At 36.5% G+C, this 22,078-nt stretch overlaps 1 protein-coding gene across 2 annotated transcripts in view; it reads right to left on the reverse strand.

Moving 5' to 3' along the window:
• Positions 1-22,078, reverse strand: part of LOC114359978 (neural-cadherin) — a 99,663-nt gene that overhangs the window by 23,107 nt on the left and 54,478 nt on the right. For both annotated transcript variants that reach the window (XM_028314526.1, XM_028314527.1), the window contains exons 3-4: positions 4,350-4,465; positions 773-937 (exon numbers count right to left, since the gene is read on the reverse strand). In XM_028314526.1, coding sequence (XP_028170327.1) covers positions 773-937; positions 4,350-4,465 — 281 coding nt within the window. The remainder of the gene's footprint in view (positions 1-772; positions 938-4,349; positions 4,466-22,078) is intronic.

A 22,078-nucleotide genomic window follows, 5' to 3' on the forward strand; every position in this document is an offset into this window, starting at 1 on the left:
TACGAATATAGACATCATGATTTTCAATAATATGGATAAATACACTTATGAGTAATAAATTTATGAAAACAAATATTAGGATACATCACATTTATGAATATTATAGTTATTTATTCGAATGATTATGAGTTTCGATCATTAGTATAGAAAAATATATGAAAACAAATATTAGTAAAAACTAAGTGTATGATTAGTGATATTATGAATATCAATGATTATGTTTTTAAATATGTAGGTTTTAATTTTTTTATGAAGAATGATCATTATGGTATCAAATTGTATGAGAAATATTTTCGGACCTCCAATGATAGGAATTGAAAAGTTATGTAAGAAAATGCGCTACCACATTGACACAATAATGTGCCAGGAAGAAAGAACAAAAAAAAATTGTTCATAATAAATCAAAAGTTGTAGAAACACGACACGTCGCATTGGTAATATTTCACGACCGCTTTCATCACCCATTGTGAGGTCGCATAAAAGAGGAAAGTAAAAAAATTCAAGAGTGCAAGATACTGTATTCGACGACGACCTCATTCTGGAACCGCAGACGGGCGCAATAAACAAGTTGGATGCAAATAAAACAACAAAAATACAACAACAAGACGGACACTAGCAACGGAACGATTCTACGAAACAAAACAGTGCCACAAACGAAATCCATGCCATGCAAAAATCAAACATCTAAAAAAAAAGTCGAGGCGAAATCTACTGCATCATTTCGATTGTTCATCGATTTGACGCCTACGGCAATCGAGGAATCGATTGTGACCTGTAGAACTCGTTTGGGTAGGTTTCTGTCGTCTTCCTCGGTGATCTGAGTGCGGTAGGTGGGCCTCTCGAACACAGGCGGGTTGTCGTTGACATCTTTGACGTGGATAACGACCGTGGTGTAGTTCTCCTTCAGGTTATCCGACGCGGCCAACTTCAGCTCGTACTGTTCCACAATTTAAAACAAATGAACACCCAGAATATGCAATTTGAATTGGATTGGACTGTTTTATAATATGCCTTTGCTTGCTTTTGTACTCGCATAGATTTAGGTTCAAAAATCGCACTGTATTGAAATGTACGAAGATTTATTTCAGTGGTAGCGTCTGCATTTTAAGTAAAATAATGTTAGTGGTAACAGACATCTACAAACCGGGTAAAATTATAAAAGATGCTAGCAAATAAAATATTTTACTATATTTTTGCGGAGCAGACTGTTTTAATCTCGCCGTAAGTAACTATATCATGAAGTAATTTAAAAGAAAAAGTTTAACGAAAGAAGAACGGACTGTAATTAACTTTATTAAAGTATATCCCAAAGAAAAGTCTTTGAACCAAGCACGGAACCACATTTTAACAGCTTAATTACAAAAACGTTTCACAAATATAATTTAGAAGTTGTAAATTAGTTGAGTTCTTTAAATTACTGTAAAATTACGTAGCCTGTCTTTATGGCATCTCCCCATTTATTGTCATTTTGAAATAAGGAAATATTAATGGCATAATTTTTCAGTTTGAAAGCTTAAACATCGTGGTCGCTTGATACGAATATCACAAGTTGGACTTCAAGAACCAGGTCGAATATATTAAGTTTTTGTTGTGTGTTAGATTGAATAATATTTTTTCGGTTTTCTACTTCTTGAAAGTATGTCATTTTTTATCAGCACTATACGCTTCGATATAAAATGTTATACTTTATTAAATTGGGTAGATTCTGACTGAATAACTTTTAAAACTAAAATCATTAACTCACAGACTTACAACGGTAATTATGCGGTGACATTGTTCTCAAAATTTACTGTGACCAAAACTCTGTTTCCAAAATAGAAAGACTATTCAGCGACCCGTGGAAGTTATTGGTGTCATCTGTCAGTGTCGCTAAGTAATTTCCTCGGTCGAGGGGGACGTTAGTACCGAGCTGAATATCTGACGCATAATATCTACACCTAGTTTGAGCGATCTTCATTTGATGCTGATATTGCACACCGGTGGAATCCATCCAATATTAGTGTGATACTCAATTTCGACAATCGAATACCAGCATTATCCATTCAGTTTCTGAAGAGCTATTATCTAGCGAGGCTCAGGTGGACTTGCTCGGCTCTAGCTGCGTATAAAGACCCGCTAGAAGCTAGGAAATAACACAATGCAAGGCTTATGTAGGTATCTCGTACAGGCTAAAGAGATTTACTTATTCTTTTCAGTTTAAGTACGAAACACTGCAGTTAAAGGCTCTTTAAAGCAAATGTTGACCGAGGAAAAATCTCTACGAGTGGACGTTTTCTGTATAATTTTAGAGGAAAATTCAATGCGGAATGTTAAAAACTTTTGTGGGAACTAAATACACTAATGTACTCAGACGATATACAGTCTTCATGGTTTTCTGTAAACGTTTTCAGTGCTTGTTATGATTGGCTGTAAAATAAGTTATCTCTAGCAACTTCCGTAGTTAGTAGTTTTAACGTAAAAACTATGAATCAAAGTTTTTAGTAACTTGTTCCCGTGAACGCTTTGCGAGTCTTCAGCTGAATAGCGATACAGCCTGGCAGCCACCGCTCGCTTAAATAGGTATTAAAGATTAAATTATTTATCTCAGAAAGTTCGGAGGAACTTTGCTGAGGCCGTTACAAAGACTGGCGAGGTACAGTCTGCTCCGCGACGCTCCACCGCGATGTTTTTAAATTGAACCGCCAGGGGCAAAGGAAAAACGTCTCTTGAAACGTTTAAAAGCGTTTATTTTAGCGCGAAATTACGTTCAAAAGACTTCGAATCCTTTTAACTCGACTTACTTCCAAATACTTCCAATAACCGAAAATAGAGATGAGCAAAAAATAGTTTGTAATTTATTTACAAAAGTCTTAAGTAGGTATTATTTTGATGTGCTTAGGTTACCACAAAGAAAATTCAAGTGAATTCTAGATAAATTGGTGAAAGAGACTACTACTGCTCATAAATCAAAGCAATTTATTTACTTTAGCAAATTATTATACTCGAATGTTTATTGAAAACAAGTACTCGTTCGTAGATGTTTCGATTGCGAGTGTAAAAGTAAAAGCCACCACTGTGTGTCCGCTATTACGTATTCAAGTCGAGCGAGCATAAGTTCCGGGGGTTGAAAACTGTCGAAATACTGTGTTTTCTTTTTGCGAAGTCAAGAGTTAGCACGTACTTTTACGTACCACATACATGAAGACCAGTGCACTTTGACAGACCTCGAACTCGATCCTCTAACGCCACTGGTAAGCGGCAAATACAGCACACAAATACGTCCTCGTTTTGGAAAACGACAGGTCCCGCTTACAAGTTCCATTAGTGTTCGCGAACTCGCATCACAGTAATGTTTCCAACAAAATGTATAAAAAACTTTCCTTTTTCACATTCCCAACCCTAGCCGGAGTCGGATATAGATTTATTTCAACATTTATATTCCGAATACACTGGTGGCTCTTATCGCCTCTCTCAGGGACCATTTGTCAATATTAAAAGCTTCTAGTTGTTTTCAATATCTACAACCTAATTTTTTGCGGTTTTTATTAATGTTATATTATACACGATTAAATTTATTTGAATATTTTATCAAAGTCAGTTTTAAGCCTTTGTTAGATCGAATATCTGAATGACAAATTCATTGATCAGTTTTACAAAACGAAATTAGTCTTTGTGTCATTTCGATTCGGAGAAAAGTAAATCTGCGAATCCAATTCCGTTGCTTAAATAATAACTCGATATCTGAGAACTGAATGACGATTTAATTTGTCAACAACAAAACAATATCGGTCTGTGCTTTGTTACGTTCCGAAGTAATGAAACATTTGAGTGGTATTCCGTCATTTTCTTTGCAGAAGACTCCGAGTGAGTTTGATTTGTTATTGAGTCGCATCCACTCTGAATTTCCTGTCGTCGACAGACAAAACTTCCTTTCAAAATGGGTTGCTTTTGATTAATCGTATTTATATGTAGGTCGTACCTTATCTAATATTATGCAATGTTATGGTTCGGAGTTTTGAACATCCGATGTCATAAAAGTAAATGTAAATATTTACATGTTAATGCAATAAACATAAAGTAACACATTTTTCATCCATTAAATTAATATGTATGTAAAGACAAACTAATTTAACGATAACTTTATAAGTAGTCCGTGCCAATAGACTTAAGAAATATCTATCGATCAAAAACATAGAATACTCGTATTTCACTAGCAATTAAAGAATAACCAAATCAATAATGACCATAGACAGTTGGGTTGATTTCATTTATTTGCAACATTGATAGTCTATTGGCGCGGACTGCACGTCATATCATTTTCATGAGACATGTAAAAATAAATAAAACCGTGCACACAGACTTAAACTCACCCGTTTCCTAGTTTCGTAGTCGAGCGCGCCGGCCACGTAGATGGCGCCAGTCATGTTCTTGACGGCGAACGCGCCGCCTATGTTCCCGCTCGTGATCTCGTATCGAATACGCGACGCTGCAATGGAATAAACACGTTAAGATTACGTTAGCGGACTTTATGCAAACTCACTGTGCGACTCACGGGCATTTTCAAAGTTACATTTACACTTTGGGCACAGATTTGCTAAGTTTCGGGCAGAGAAAGCTTATACACCTTTAAGTGCTAGGGAGTTGTATTGCGAAGACAGTATCAACGCTCAGTTATACACAGTTTAAGTGAGTGTAGATAACTTTTAGTCGTGAAACTTTCAGTGGCAATTGATATTATGAGACAATTATAGGAAGGTATACACCTATCTAAGTATTCTAGATTTCATTATTATAAGCCAGTTGTGTGTTACATAAACTTTTCCAAACGTTAGAGGAATATCACCCAATTATTACGTACATAATCACGGAAGACCTTTGCATACTGTCTCCATTATACTGTGGCACACTGTGCGCCGGTTACCGCGGAATAAATACGTTAAGCTGTTAATGGAAACTCACTCTTACTAGGACAATAGCATTTTCAGAATGGAATTTTAGGCAGCAGATACATGGTACCATGTGAAAGGGTAACGACCACACGATGCTTTAACTGTTCACGGCGTGATGCCATTTTGTCTAAAATATTATCGTAGCAAGACAGTAGGAAGTAGGTAGGTACAAACTGAATATCATTATTTTTTGAATAATGATGTGTATGGCACAATGTAATTAATAACATTATCCAAATTAATTATATTAAATTTGTGCCATACCTCCACGATTGGGAAATTTGATTCTGCGAAATGCAAGTGGTTACTTAACATGAAATACAAGTGAAATGGTATTTCCATCAAAATTAATGTACTCGTATTTTCGAGTATTTGATATGCAAACATCGAAAATTACTCTGATATTAAGCATTTAAATCCACGAGAATTTCGAGATTATCAGGTAGGAATTTTGCAATGTTGTTAATATGAATTTACTGCTTGAATAAATGACTTTTATTAAAAAAATACAGACCATAATTGATTATATTGAAGTGATTTTTATTTAAAACTAGCTTTCCGCCCGCGGCTTCGCCCGCGTGGAATTTTGTCTGTCACAGAAAAACTTTATCGCGCGCGTCCCTGTTTCAAAAACCGGGATAAAAACTATCCTATGTTCTTTCCCGGGACTCAAACTATCTCTATGCCAAATTTCATCAAAATCGGTTGCGAGGTTTAAGCGGGAAAGCGTAACAGACAGACAGACAGACAGAGTTACTTTCGCATTTATAATATTAGTTGGGATGGGATAATAGGTACTTTGTTGCAAAATAAATTAACCTGCATTAGTATTCCAAACTGGAATAGGCAATCATAATTATATACGCCTGTGTTTGAATATTAACTTAACCAGTTTAAAATACGCCAACTTTTTCCCGAATTTAAACAAAACTTCTGCTTAAGAATAAGAGTTTGGGAGTTGTTTGAATTTTAGGAAATTACTTCCTTTGTCATGTAAATGTCTTAACATCTGAGTCGTAGATTATTACCGGTAGACAAAAAAGGGTGCGGTGAGGTGCGAACGGCTCAATCCGAGGGGATATGGCCGAAAGTTGGGCCGAAGCCGAAAGTTCAAGGGTCGATCGCGTTGATGGCACGCCACTATATCATAGCTCCTTCTTTAACATGCGCAGGTAGGTACTTTAACGAATTGGTTGGAGAAAAAATTAGGGAGATTTACCTAACAGATTTTTAGCAACGTCGCGTCGTTTGTATTCAATCTTGTTCAAGGTGTTCACGTTTTAACGTTAAATAAAATTACGGCTATTAAATATGTTCGATGGAGCTCTTTGTACAACGGTCAACTGTGTTTATTCGTTTGATATAACGATCAAAACTCCAAGGAGCAATCCTCAGCTGGGATTATCATTTTATCAGCAAGTTTTGTTTATGTAGAAAGTTCAATTTGTATCTAATATCTTCAGTTACACAAAGGAGTCATTTCAAAGGGTTCAAATTCATAATCTATATTTATGTTTGGGCCCCAATATTGCCTGTGGAAATTGTTTGTGGAGTCCGAAGTTTAAATTTTCGTGTGTGACATTGGGTGGTTCGGATGACGGTCGGCAGCGCACGTTCTGAGTTTATCTTGCTTAAATAGTAATTGGATTTCCATTACTAGTAATGGTCAGGGTTTGTAGATAAGGGCCGCAAGTTGGAAAGGACTGCCCGGGCCATGATTGTCGGAAGATTGCTTTCATTTCAGCTAGAGTAATGTAAGGACGTATTTTTGTACGCCGCAAGTTACGGCCGGGCAGGTTGACCAATTTTTCAATTAATAGCCAATATTACCTCAGAATGTTGCAAATATTTTATGAGGAAACATTATTAGTGTTCAATATTCCAAACTGTAATGTATTATACTCGTAGCAAAATTGATTCCAAGGAAATTGTAGTCAGAGCACACTCGATCAATTACGACACATTGGATTGCCATTAATTAAAGGTGTTTTATCTGAAGCTCAAGTAAATACTTACAATCGGATTAGTATTGGGATAGGTATTACGGGTTTGGATTGATTCAAAATGGGATCGAGAATAATTTGACTCTTTCAGAATGAAGATCTATTGTTTCGATTTCAGTATTCTTCGCTGAGCGTATAAGAATAACAGTGTTACCTATATGTACTTATTAACTAAAGTTATGGGAGTTGGTGGACGCAGTTATGGGGGGGTTGATGTGATTGTCTCATTACAACATAAGTAGTCGCTGGCTGAAGACAAACAACTTCCGGCAACTGTTACATAATGAAAGCCTTATAATCCTTCACTGTCAAAGTTGCCGTGGTCCCACAAATTTTTATGTATATTGTGTTTATTCTTGATGAACAGAGGAGAAAGACTGAAGAGTATAAGATTTCTTGAGGATGAAATTACGATAACACTATTTATTTATTTATTTACACTTTTGCACATACAATTGTACAGTGGCGGACTTAATGCCAGGTGGCATTATCTGCCAGTCAACCACAGGTCGAGTAGAGAGACTATCTAGGTTAAGTATTTTTTTTAATAAATCGTTTTACTTTTTTGTTCAACCTCTTGGATGGAATCATTCCCGTAGCAAATAACAAAAATATTTGTTTGAGATACAATAACATTAAAACTTTTGCAATTTAGCACAGAGTAATAATGCATCAACAGATGATATTAATGTTTCTATACATTTTCGCCAGAAGTAAAATAAAAGAACCAAAAAGTTGATAAGGTCCTTACCTTTGAGGCTCCTTAGCCTTCGAACAAATAACTTTCCAAACACCCTCGTAAAGCCTACAGCTATTCATACTTGAAACATTTATCATCCGAGAAAGTAGGTAAAGCGAAAAATACTTAATAAGATAGACTTCAAAGACATTTCCTTTGATATTGGTGTGGTATTTTGAACTGTAGGTACTAATTTCCGCGACTATTTGGAAAAGAAGATTGGACTAGGTCAGAAAATAAGCGTAATTGCTGTTCTGAGCAGATGTCTAAATTTGAGTAAACACAAACCAAACCTTATTAAACTAGTTCCAAATAAGTGTTAACGGTCTACAAAAGCCTACACCTTAAATTGAAATAAATAAAAACTATGGCCTCATTAGTAGAAAAAGTATTGTAAAAGTCTTTGATTCCGAGGGAGCAAAAGTTTTATGCGAAACCTTCCAAAGTTTCACTTAGTTACGATTGATAGGAAAAAGTTAAAAGATTTTTTTCGGCGATGGCAGGAATGAAATATACCGTCCTTTTGTTACTAGAACAGAAAGTAAAGAAACAAACTTGCTTTTACGAAACTTACCTTGCGGAACGAAATAACTAATTTAGGTGAATGGTTTTGGATTAGAAGGCCCAGATATGTTTTAATTGATTGACGATGAACCTAATTATTTTTTATTTTGTATCAGTTTCTTTTAGAAGAGCTTCACAAACTAATTACCTACTCAGCTATCAGTATTTTCTGTGGTTCATGCAATCGCCAGTAGCTAAATCAAAAAGTTTGAGAAAAAAATACCAAAAGCAACATTTTTCTGCTCTAGCTTGTCAACTTTTAATAGGTAGGCAATCATGAACCAGAAGTTTTGCTTGTCATCCCTATAACTTTGCTGTACAATTTCGGTCTAAATTATTGTATAGGTCCTAACCATATCAGAATACTATTACATTATTGTAATTACTGCTATTATTAGCATATGCCACTAGATTACAAGTAACAAGTATAACGCAAAGGCAAGTTCTAACAGTACCTAATTTAATTGCACATTATGCCTTCTACACTTTGAGAAATTTGCAAGCTTCCTACAATGTGAACCGCATTATTTCATAATGAGAAGTCATATCACAGAGCTACACAAGCCATAACGTGCGTGATAAAGTTAATATAATTAGGTGTGTTTTATGTGTGTGCTCGCGAGATACCGCGGGCCCTTGAGGCGGCGGCATTTTATTGCAACCCTGTGTTACCTCTACAGCGAATCTCATAATTATAAAGCCTATCATCGACTAGATCAGAGGAACGTATCGCTTAAGCTCACACATTAAGCGAGGATTCCGCGCGCCTCTACACACAGATAGATACAGGTTCTCAGAAAATGAGAGCGCTGCGAGTGAATCGATACGTAAGCAGCAACTTGTGATGATTTAGTCATGTTAAAAAAGGAACTACCCATTTTTGAAATTTGCATACATACAATGTCCACCATATTGTTGCTAATAAGTAATGATGGACTGCAATAGTATCAATGTGTACACATTACAAATTAGAAACAACACAGATTACATTCTAGGTAGGTACCTAAATTCGCGGTACACGCGGGATAATGAACGTATACAATATTCTCTAGCTAATTGGCCTATAAAGAAGGAATACCCCCACCCTCTCCCCTGAAATTCATTTTAGGGAACACGACTGCGTTGAGCGTTGCTACAAGTGAAAGGCTTCTGCTTTGAATTATTTTGTTTATAGCTCTTTAGCTTTTTTTTGCGGCCGTCAGCGTTAAAAAGCTTACGTCCGTTTTTCTTTAAAGCAGCATCCACAATGTACCATTGTAAAACGAAATTGCACCGTAATTTTTATGCACGTAAAAGATACACAAAGAGGCAGCCCACAATATCAGAATCCTGCACCGGTATAAATAAACCATCGAACAAATATATTCAAAAGTCAATCTATTGGCTTTGTGGAATATAAACTACGTATGGACCCAAAGTTTCTAAATTAAGCAAAGTCAAATAAACTCTGCTTGAGGTACCACAACTTGCGGCGGAGTGGGACAACTATCTATACTTATAATAAATCTGTAGAGAGGTCAATTCTGTACATGAAATATATTTTCAAAATAACTATGATTGGGTGATTAGTGATCGATACTGATGCCAAAAATGTAATCAGTAAAATTTTTGTCTGTCTGTCTGTCTGTATGTTCCTCATAGAAACAAAAACTGCTTAACGGATTTTAACGAAACTTGGTACAATTATTCTTCGTACTCCTGGGCAGGTTATAGGATACTTAGGAATTCCCACGGGCACGGGAATTAGCGGGAAAATCCTTATGTATGAAAAATCTAAACTACTTAATTTAGACGCTTTTGTATGAAAAATCTAAACTGCTTAAGTTAGACGCTTGAAATTTGGCATGCAGGTACCTTAGTAAACTTAAAGCTTAGTTACAACAGGATATTGCAAAATTCCCACGGGAACGGGAGTTAGCGGGAAAAAACATTTGTATGAAAAATCTAAACCGCTTAAGTTAGACGCTTGAAATTTGGCATGCAGGTACCTTAGTAAACTCAAAGCTTAGTTACAACAGGATATTGCAAAATTCCCACGGGAACGGGAGTAAGCGGGAAAAAACATTTGTATGAAAAAATCTAAACCGCGTAAGATAGATGAAGGGGGTAAAACGGGATCCACGCGTACGAAGTCGCGGGCGGCCGCTAGTAGACAAATAAATCTCCATCAATAATAGAAAAGAGGAATAAACGAGTACTTTTACTTAAAATTTGGACTTAAATAAACAAAGAAATAAAACATGTCATTAAAAACATTATTCAAGTTAAAATATTAACAAACAGACTTTTAAAATGAATATACAGGGTGTAAGGTAAATGGGTATATGAGCCGATACTAGCCCATGTTAACATGGGCATATAAATGGTATGGTGAAGTCAGAAAATTGATATTTTCATTTTAATTATTTTAATTTTCATACAAATCGGATTTTATAAAATTTATTTTGTATGAAAATTAAAATAATTAGTAGTGTCGGCTCATATACCATTTACCTAACATCCTGTAGAAATCAGCTAGTTTTCGTCAGGTGAAAAGTTCTGTCGGTGAATAGTCCGTCTGTCGTCGAAACAGACAAATGCGAACATTCTGTCGGCGAAACGTCCATAGGTGAAACATTCAGTAGATGAATCTCTTAAAAACGAAACGTCATATTGGTGATCAGTCTGACGGAGAAACGACTGTCGGAGAATGCTTGCAGAATCAAGAGGCGTATGTTCCGTCATAAATCGAGACGGCTTAATGACCAGACTAATGGCGGAGGAGTAAGGGCCTCCTTTGTCACGCGGCGTCCTTCTGATTGCTCCAGGCTACTAAACGCTTGCATTACGATCGCCATTAATATAAAACATACATTTACGTACACTTATCGTATCGGTTTATTTGGAGACGAAGGTCGTGATAGACTTGACGCTAAACATGGCGTGCTATGTTATTGCAGTTTAATACAAATCTAACGAAACAAACGATAATCAACAGCTTCACAATGCAACAAATTACACCAACAAACTAATCACGGATAAAAATTCGTGAATTAAAAAAACATAGTATCTTAATAGACTTATAGAAATCTAATTATTAATTGATAAAAAATTGCATACAGAAGAAAATTTCTAAAAGTTGTTTACTTATAGTCACTATTGAGGAAGGGGTTATACACATAATTGTTTGTATTGGGTTGAATGAGCACTTTCTGACGTGTGGCTTTTTTCTAAAAATCGAAATTTATTTATCTTCCAAAAATAAACATAACATCACAAAGCCAATACTTGAAATAACCGGGTTTGCCAAATAAAAGATCGAAGATGATTCCGGTTAAGAGATTTTAAGACATTGGCCTTTACAGGTTTCGTGCTTTATGAGGGGAAATAAAAATTTAAAAGTTGGAACGAAACGCTGGAGAGCTTTGGCGTTCAAGGAAACCACCGGTGACTTTTTTTAATTGCCATTTGTCAGAGAAATAAATGGAAGTCATAAATTCATGCGGTGGCATGTCAAAAAATACGATTTTTCTTTCAACAGACGGAGTATTCAATAAAGGGATCGACGGTGGACCGCGGTAAATCACGTTGCCCGCGTACGTACGTACTTACCTAGTATTTGTGGAGATTTTCAGCTTGGCGTGATGCGCGTTTTCTTAAGCCCATGATATATGACAGGCATCATTTCCCTCACCGTGATATGGGAATCACAAAAACGAAACTCAAATATTTTTCATATAAACCTGACTAAGTATGTGTCGCTATCAGAAGAATTTGCTTTGTTTGGATTTGGAGAAATATATTGCGAATACTTCAGTATGTGTTCTTAGATAAATATTCTTCAAATCAAATAAATTTTACCTATCCTACTTTATATTAATGCTGTATAAACATTTAAGAAAATATAAACTTTAGTAGAATCAACACTAGAAACTTATATTTCTCCCCAAAGCATTAAAAAGGTATTACTCCAATATGGCTTATGGAATTTCCTCGGTGCAGTAGCTCTCGTGAAAGCAAAATGATATAGCTATAAATAAAACCGTTTTATAGCCGGATAATACAGCATAAAAGACTAGCGAGTACCCAGCCCAGCTTTGCGAGCACACAATTTGCAATGGCCGTAATAATAATAGTGCCTACCGAGAACAATCGTACGGACTTTCAAACAATGTATGGATTTATTTTAGTATCTAGAATACTTAACTAAATAGTTAAGTATTTTATAAATTTACAACAATTTACAACTTAAGTACAAGTCATTTCATATTCTTAAGCACCAATGGCACTACGAGTATTCAACCCTTTCAACTTTTTACTGAAGGAGATATTAATTTCTTCACCAACGAACCAAAATATTTCTCGGCATGAAAACGCAATGCGGATGACTGTATTATGTAGCGAGATAAGCAGGGTTATAAAAAAGTAAAACGTCGGGATTTCCCGGCATGTTTTCACGGACCAGCCGGAGACAAGGGAGTCATTTGGGGCGGAAATTGCAGGGAGATGGTCGACGAGAGGTGAGTTTAGGCTTACGGAGTCCTCGGTCAAATGTCAACGATGAGTAACGTGACCTCCACTCCCGGGACTCCTCATTTGTCTGCCAAGAAAGCGTCTCGTGATCAGCACATATACGCTTAGTTCTGCACGTTCCAACTTCACGTATGGCCAATTGTTCACGACGACAAGGATTAAGCACCCGCGTTACAAGATCGTTACACTCCCAATGACTTAACTTCCCGTTACAAAACGATACTTTGTGTCGCTCTGCCGCGAGTTTATATCTACGCAACATTTATTTCAAACTGTAAATACAAAGTGTGTGGTGCGAAGATATTTTATTTCCACGTCTAAATTACGTGTGGATCCGAAGTGAAATAGCCCATCTTACATTGTCACCGCGCTTCTCGGCGCGCAATCGCGCATCACTACCAGCTTTACAAAACGAGCGCGGTAATGTTCCGTATTTTTCATAAGCGCAACGTGTCCTCAAAAAAGATACTCTCGACTGGGATCTAAAATAAAAAGTTTCAGTATACGATGCTCGCATTTCATTAGGCGAGAAATGAATGCGGGGAACGGGTCTCTGTTGTATAGAACGGTCTGTATACGTAAGCGGCCGACATATGCGAAGCTGAGCGCTTAGCGAGCGCTCTCGATATAAACTGGAAGACAGATAGAGCTTGCTCGAAATCTGGGAGACTGGTGGGATCATCTATCACAATTTATCCGAGTCCAAACAGACAATAAAAGATTGTCTCGGGCTCATTACGGGAGTATCGGAGCGGCGAGGGCGGGCGGTGGATTCGCCACGGTTAGTTAGCTCGCGATTATCCGCGCCGCGACTCCCCGCCCGCTTCCGTTGCAGAATTACGTTTTGCCAACAATTTATGGACACTTGCGTACGGTGTATGCAAGCTGCATACTCCCACTCTGCATACTAAAAATTCGCCTGCCAAGAACAATGAATGGGGCGACACAATTCTTTAACTGTTGGTACTAAGATGAAATTTATATCAGGAAGTACCTACCTACTAAGACTTTTTGGGTCAATTGTGTTTGATCTTAACACTCAAACACAAATCATTTTCACGTACGGAGCTGATTGAGATCTAAGGTAGGAATTAAACCAGCTTTTAAGTAACTCTCAGCACGTACTACCACTTTGTTTTGCTGGAGAGGCGCCAGGCGCGCGTCATTGAAAAACGCACGGTACCAACGAGTTCGTGCTCCTTCCTAGTTACGCAACGCAGTGCTAAATAATGAGTGCCACAAAACCGTACAAGATGCATTAGAGTTATTTTTTGTTGTGTTTTCACCGTACCAACTGATGTATACAACTGTGTTGATGGGTAATATTTGCGTTTACGTAAAAAAATTTACGGTCGTATAAGACCAAATTCCTTGGTAGCGCGCTTGGCTACAAAGAAACTTCTATTTCTTGTTATGTTTCGATTTGCTTTTGTTTTTGGCGATTATGAGCTAACTCCATTAAATGTAACATATTTAATTATTTACAGTCAAACAAAGTATTTAAATGAAGTCTCCTCGTGGTGTATTTGTTCAAGACCGATACGCAATTATCATTTCGCACAAGTAAGCAACGAAAAAAGGAATGAGTATGAAATTGAGCTCTTAATGTACTCGCTTTTAAAATGTAAAGCAAATATATCGACGCAGATTTTGCTTACACGTAAGCTCCAATATTCATATTATAACGTGGATAAAAAATTCAATTTTCTTATCGTTTTCAATAATCTATTAAGATTGAAAAGTTAATAACGTTTTCCAATTAATTTTATAATAAGCCGTCATCAGTAAGAGCTATTGAAGAATCGCTTTCAAAAATAAGTGGTTCTATTATTCACTGTAGGCACAACTCAATGGACGTAGAGACTGAAATAAATGTAGCCATTTAGGTATTATTTCGTCGTTTGGTCACGATTCAATCTTGTTAACTTTAATAATGGTCATATTAGCATTTCGATTTTAACGTTTCTGTTAACGGTATTAGAGCACTAATGCCCGTATGTAACGAAGCTCAACACTTGATTCAATTTGTGCATAGATTCAATACAGATTGATAGAATTTGTGAATGACAGGTTATGCTTGAGCCTACTATTTGGGTATGGATTGAATCATTGACTATTGTTTCATAATATGGACCTTATGACTAACTACTAAGACTCTCTTTGTGTTTATTTACTATTTCAGTTTTTCCTCTGGACGATGATTAAGTTTTTTCTAACGACTCGATTTGTAGTGAATAACAAATCTCCATTGAATAATGGTTTATGCCATGTTTAAAAGAATTTCATTCGTCACTCTCTTGTTTCGAAATTAAGATAGAAATGGGAATTCGTCTTTGTAAATTGAAGGTTATGCTAAATTGACGGCGCCGGTTCGAAACAACTCAAATCTCGTTAAAATTCGGATTGAAACAATCCATAAACCAAATAATGTATACAGCCGCGGATAACAATCCAAGGAGAAGTTATACTCGTGACATTGTAACGCATTTTGTAAAGTCATTAGCTATTGAACGCCCCAAAAATAAATAAAGTACAGAAATCATTAATTCAATATTTTCCGAGGTAGATTGTTTAGCGGCTGATAATATTATTTTAGTTTAAGGTCAAATTGCTTATCCAAATAATTATTTGAAAGGTTTGGACATTAATCTCACCAACTAATGAATATTTGACTTATCTAAGCGACAGTAATTATTTTTATAAAATGTTTTCTCGGTTCTTTTACTCTCTTTTATAAGTATAGGCAAAGATTTCAGTCCACATCAACGTAGTGCCTATATACTTCAATATTAAATTGAATGTCAGCAGTGGGAAGACAGGATTAACAAGCCTTGTGTAAACAAGGGCACGCTATCGGCCGATCAATGGTTCGTTGATGGAGCCGCTATACATTATGCATGAGCTTTGTCTAACGCGTCGACAAAGACACTCTACTAATGTTGACGCCCGCTGTCTCCGGGGTCCAAACTTGGAGACCCATAAAAACTTCAAAATACATCATAACTCGTTCCATAGTTTTCGACGTCTAATGTTGTTGTTTTTGCACGACGTGAACTGGAAGGAGCCGATGCCGGCAGCTGGAGCTAAAAAAATAACTTCAAGAACCAATACCTAGGTTTCTGCAGCGAATCGGGTCGACGCTGTTTTTATTACGTCACTCTACAAGCATAGTTACTTACACTAGCTGTTGGTAAATGTTTTATTATTCACACTTTGATTTTTATAACATCACATTTCAGCATTTTTATTTTCTGTTTGGCTTACGTAAAGCGTGCGGATATACACGGATAATAAGTATTTATAAACGCTTATGACTCCCGTGCAATGTTCAATTAAAGTTCTGTATCCATTTAAAACCAATCGTAACAGACAATGGGATAGTTAAGTGGATTACTATCTGTTTAAGTAACCGGCATTTTCTGTAGCAAAATCAAGATAAGTTAGTATGAAAATATAACAAACTTACGAGTTGTGGCAGAAATAGAAAGAAAGAAAGAAAGAAAAAAAGAAATAGGAGAATAGATTAATATTCATTACGTAACTTGCTGTCGATTTATAACACGTTCCATCTAAACGAGTTGCCTAAATTGTTTTCACGTTAAAATTACAAAGTTGTAGCCCAAGTTCTCGTAGTCCAATTATTGTGTACCTACTTAGATACTCGTTATTTCCCTGTCAAAGTTTATTATAACAAAAAATGTCTTTGGGAAGATTTTATTGCGCATGTAATCCTGGGGTTTCTATGTAAATCTCGACAGGACTCCCGGCGGAGTTTTAATAGTCTCCTAAATACCTCCGAGCCGAGGTGAGCGGTTGGTACCGTCTTGTAATTTACTCGCGAGCGCGACTTCGAAAATATGCCTGCCTCATCCCACTCGCATACACATTTATTTACATTTTAAAATACATATGCTCACGCATAATAATCTCTCGACTTTTACAACGAACGAATTTCTCAAAAAGCTTGCGGTGTGTAATTGGATGGAAAGCGCCTCAAAGGCCCAAGGCGGAGTATGGAGTATACAGATGGTATTTAGTTACTTTAATCGACTTCACTCCGAAGTGGGTAACAAAAGATCGAGCAAGAGTTTAATTTTGAAGATCGGTATAGGCCTACGTAGGTATTAAAGGTAAGCGGGATGGAAAAATGTTGTAAAAACCAGCGGTGTTCAGTAAGTAGGCCCTAAATCAGGGGGATCGAGCATAGGGGCCTATTTAAATTCAGGCGAGATGTGTGAAGGAAGGCTCCGTGATTTATGTGGCCCGGGCTTGCTATTGTAAAAGTTTAAATATGAACGAGCCAGCAGAAGGCCGGGGAGCACGCAGCTCACAGACGATTTAGGTAGTGGCCTCATTTAAATATTTCAGCTGTACCTAAACTAAAGAGCTAGACTTTTGTGCTGATAAAGAGATAGGAAATGTTTATTGCCATTATTACTATAATCTTGGTTCCCTGAAAGCAATAAATAGCTACAGGGCGCGTAGAGTGGAAGTAATTAATACCTTTCCTGAAAATATCTCGTATTACGTGAAACTACTTCATCGTTTCAATATAAATCGCTTTTGCTCATGTTTCCGAGATGAGCAGTCATATAATACAATTGGTAATGACGACATGATACAAAACAAAGCCTATATAGGTAAATACTTTTTTAATTAAATCGTCAGATAACAAAAACCAATCTTAATTTTGCTTGAAGACTTTCAAGCACACTCAACGATATAATATGATGTCCAAATTAATAAATAGTTGGGAAAGTATCATTATTCAACAAATCAAACATCTCAAAGTTGGATGCGTTCCGAATATATTGCACAGTAATATGTAATAAAAGATACGAGGAAGTTAGTTCAAGTTGAACATAACGATTATTGTTTTCGGTTACATTGGTTCCCCAAAATAGGTTATTGTTCGGTATCCGCGTGTAATATATTTTGAGTGGTCGTTACCTCGTAAAACAATTCAGATTAAATGGTTGGGCAATAGGTATCTTTCAACGAGTGAGTAAACAATTGCTCGTGTCGTATACAGGGTGTTTTGAGAAACTTTATCAGCGAATTTCAGACTGCTTCTTATTTGTACTTATTTTTATTAGTCAAATTGTTTATACTCATTTTGCTTTGTCCTACCTGCACCTATTATAATGTCCCTGTGATTAAATTACTACTTATTCGCAATAAACACTTAAACAGTTGCCGAACTCAATAGCAATTACATATAATCTGGCTCTGTAAAAATAGCGTGTAATTGATGAGTGAAAATAACGTTTCTTGGTATTTTATTAATAAGACTCGGATATCGAATTCATGATAGTGGGCGGCATAAGAATTCCACTGCGAAAGTTTCCACCAATCTCTTACACCCTGTATATTTAGGAAAGCCGTAGGTATGAGCCGCGTGGCACTTCGCTTCTGAATAATTCACGATTGCAGAAGTGTTGAGGCGTGTACGCAAACACCGTAATATTCGTTTAATATTTATATTATTACGCGCCCCACAAGCAATCCCGGCAAATACAAACATTCCCGTGCTAATGCCGGTAAACAAACTTGTCTTGCTAAGTAACGCACTCTTTTGATTACAATACCGGTATAGGGTTGTCAGGTGTCCGGATTTAGTCGGACATGTTTGGATTTTTACGGACGTGTCCAGCCAAATATTTTCTCGTCTTTTGTTAGGCTTTAATGCAGCTGCAGCGCCATTCGAAAGACTAGTGTACAAATTTAACCACGACTCCACTGCACCTTATACCAGTAGGTATAGGATGTCTTTAAAAAGCTACGAATTGCTATTAAAAAGGTATGTCCGGCTTTTACGGAAAAATGACCGGCCAAATTAAGTACCTTTTTGTTTTCGAACCTGGTAACCCTACCGGTAAGACAACAGGATTATTCCGGGCATGAGGCGGGAATACGCGTAACTACGGCGCATATAAATATTATAATCACCTATAACAATGCACACACGTTTCCAGCAACAATGGGGATGAGAATAATCGCGTTTATTTACAAAGTGTCATTCACTTAATTCTGTTTTGGGGTTCGCATACGGATACTCGCGCTATAGTATGTTTTATAATCTATTGAAGTCAAGGGTAACGTGCTGAATTATTCTATAGAATCTATCCGATTCACCACCATTCTATTCTGAAAACATAAAAAGAAGTAGGTAAGTAGTTATATTCTATTCTGAAGACATAAAAAGAAGTAGGTAGGTAAGTAGTTATACTTACCTACTTCTTTTATGTTTTCAGAATAGAATGGTGGTGAATCGGATGGAATAATTCAGCACAAAATTTTCTATTAGGTATACATAATTTACGTCAAGTTGTGACAAACAGCCATTTCAGGCTTTACAAGCGCTTACGTTTTATAATTTTCTAATTTATTGTCATTAGAATATTGTGAAATTCTACGTTGTTCCTACTCTTGTCCTATGTGACCTTTACCTGTATTAAACATGAGTCCTGTAAGTAACAAGACCTTAACCAAAAACATACAAGTTACGATTCTTCAGCCAGACAGCAGGGATTTATTTACGTACATTAATCGTCGGTATGAAACAATACATCGCGCTCGTCCGCTTATCCGATCGGAATCTGAACGGACACGATTGTTACGCATCATCCCCGAATTATCTCGCCGATACTAAACTCTGCATCCGTGAAATCGAATATGAAATATTCATAATGTATTCCACGTCAACACTGTAACGATTTTATGAATGTGCCAATATACGTAATGAGCTCTTGCTTGAAAGATACTCTATACCAGGGATGGCAAACCATTATGGTTCCATTTTTCCTAAAAAAAAATAAGACGCCAAAGACGTGCCGCCGTCATATAATACTTCCTACTAAATTATATCAATTGAAAACACTTTATTTCCTACATAACCAAAAAATGTTCCTTATATTTTATTCCATAGTGAACTTTGTGATCGGTGGCATGCCCAAAATATTGTATTTATGTCGCGTGCCATCTTTGGCATGCGCGTGCCATTGGTTCGCTATCCCTGCCTCAAACATGGAAAGTTCACTCTTAGGCATTCCAAGCGAAATCCGTTGATCAAACAAATCAATTCAACAAATTGAAATTGAGTCACTAAAAGAACCTTGTACAATGTTTGAAAGCTTTCCAAAAATTATTCACGGAAAATGAGGAATCGGTGGAAATCGTAATAGAGAGTATTACTTACAGCTAAGTCGACGGCAAGAGCCATTGTTTTTTATTATTGCGCCCGAAACAAAGCGGAGCAAGAGCGCCTTAACATCAAAGATAAAATGAAACCCCCATGTTGTGAGGCTTGGTCACGCCATCCTGAAGTTCCGTATTAATACAAACAGCAATTTTCGCTTGTAGTTAGAAATTTCGTTTCCATTCTGACAACTAAAAATAAATTCTGTCACGTGCGCAACGTTGTTTAACTTATTGTAATTGAACGCAAAATCTGTTACGCGAGCGAGCAAAATTTAGTATAATTAGTTACGGGGCCCTAAAAAGCAGAGTGAGGGGAGTAAAGAAAGTTGCTAAACAAAGCCAATAAAACGATAAAAACAGCGGTGAGTTTGTGAGGGGCAGGCAGCGGTCTTTTGAAACAACCAGGCTAAGCAAGCGACTGGAGTGCCTGATTATGCCACGCGAAAACAATTCCAACAAACAACTACAACTTTGTTATCTCTGGTCACAATTCCATGAAAAATATAACGTTCCGACCGCTCGCCTGATGCTCAGAAATCGAGTTGGTGATTCAAACTCATTTATCTTCAATATTGCACAGTGGACAGTACATCAGACTATAAATTTTATAGCAAATTAACAGTTTACATTACATAAGATAACACAATGTTTACCATGATGTACCATTGTTTGTACAAAGACTTGTTGGTTAATTCTTATTGGGCCTCAATGGGAAGGCCTGTGTTCAGTTTATGTTGAGATAATGGTGATGATGTCATCATGTGAGGATCATCATCATATTCATCATCTTTTTACCATCGTACGAACCCAGTAAAAAGGCACAAAGGATCGCTGAGATTACAAACGAAGGCAGCAGTAAGTAACTTGATGTGTTGTAATATTATAATTGATCATTTACTTGTACGGATTAATGGTCACATTGAAGAATATTAAGATTTTATTTCCATTTCATTAAACTTGATTCGTGCTGTCGAAGCGAGGGAAATGCAATTTAAAGATAAATTCAACAATGGCTCTTTAACACGCCACCGCACTCATTATTAATTTTCGTTATTATTGTTAGCGAATCGTGTAACTGTCAGGCCATCAACGAAATTGCATTAATACTTTATTATTCATCGTATAATATACTCAACATCAAATAAATCGCACCTTCCGCGACGCGAACTTTAAAGATTTTCTTCTGACACAATCATGGTGCCCCAACAATATTGGTGTTATTTGAAAGCCAAATAAATATTCTTACAGAAAAACACATTCCATTTTTTAATAAATGATTAACATATACCATAAATGTGACTTGAAAAAAGACCTCACTTTGGGCTCACCTCTGGGATCAATTATACCAATTTTTATGGTTATAAAACCAAATAATGATCTCACGTGTCCTCTTTAACCGATGGATAGCGATTAATCCCAACTTAACAGTTTTATAGCCATAAAAGTTGGCTCAAGCGTAACTACCTATATTTTTAAGAAGCGACTCTGGATCCTTCTAAAGACATATTTTTGGGGTAAAAACCTTTCCTATAATGAAATCAAGTTTAGAACTAGGCTTTTAAGTAGTGCCAATATTGGTGGGAAGTGGGGATGCATACGTTTAAAAGTGCTTGTCGCGGGAGGTGCGATTTATTTGACGACGAGTGTATATGTATAAATGTGTACATTATTACTCTTGGCTTTGTTTTTTGGTTTAAAATTATATCGTTTACCATTTAACTGCTGTGATGCCTGCTGCTGGCAGTTTTGCTAGTAATATTTTTATAGCAAAATTCTTTGAGGTTTTTTCCTTTTTTATTGATATTGTTTTTATTTACTCTTGTGCTGTCTGTTTAAATTGTCTTGAGTAATAGGTATACATTTTTCTTTGTTAATAAAACTTTTTTAATATGGGTATCACAATTTCCAACAAGATTCAATCCTTGGCAAACTGCGCCGATACAGTAATAGCTTTAAAAGTTCCAATTGGTTTTAAATTGCATAGTGATTGGTCTGTGTGGCGATATAGTGTGCGACCGAAATACTTTTAACCATTTAGGTATTCACTTACGGACGGCAAATTGAAACCTGTGCCACGCCAGACAAATAAAGATCGATCTACACGTGGTTGGATTTGAAATAGGTATTTTATA

Source organism: Ostrinia furnacalis, unplaced genomic scaffold (assembly GCF_004193835.3).
Source record: "Ostrinia furnacalis isolate ACB-3 unplaced genomic scaffold, ASM419383v2 OfSCF4779, whole genome shotgun sequence".
Taxonomy (NCBI): Eukaryota; Metazoa; Arthropoda; class Insecta; order Lepidoptera; family Crambidae; genus Ostrinia; species Ostrinia furnacalis.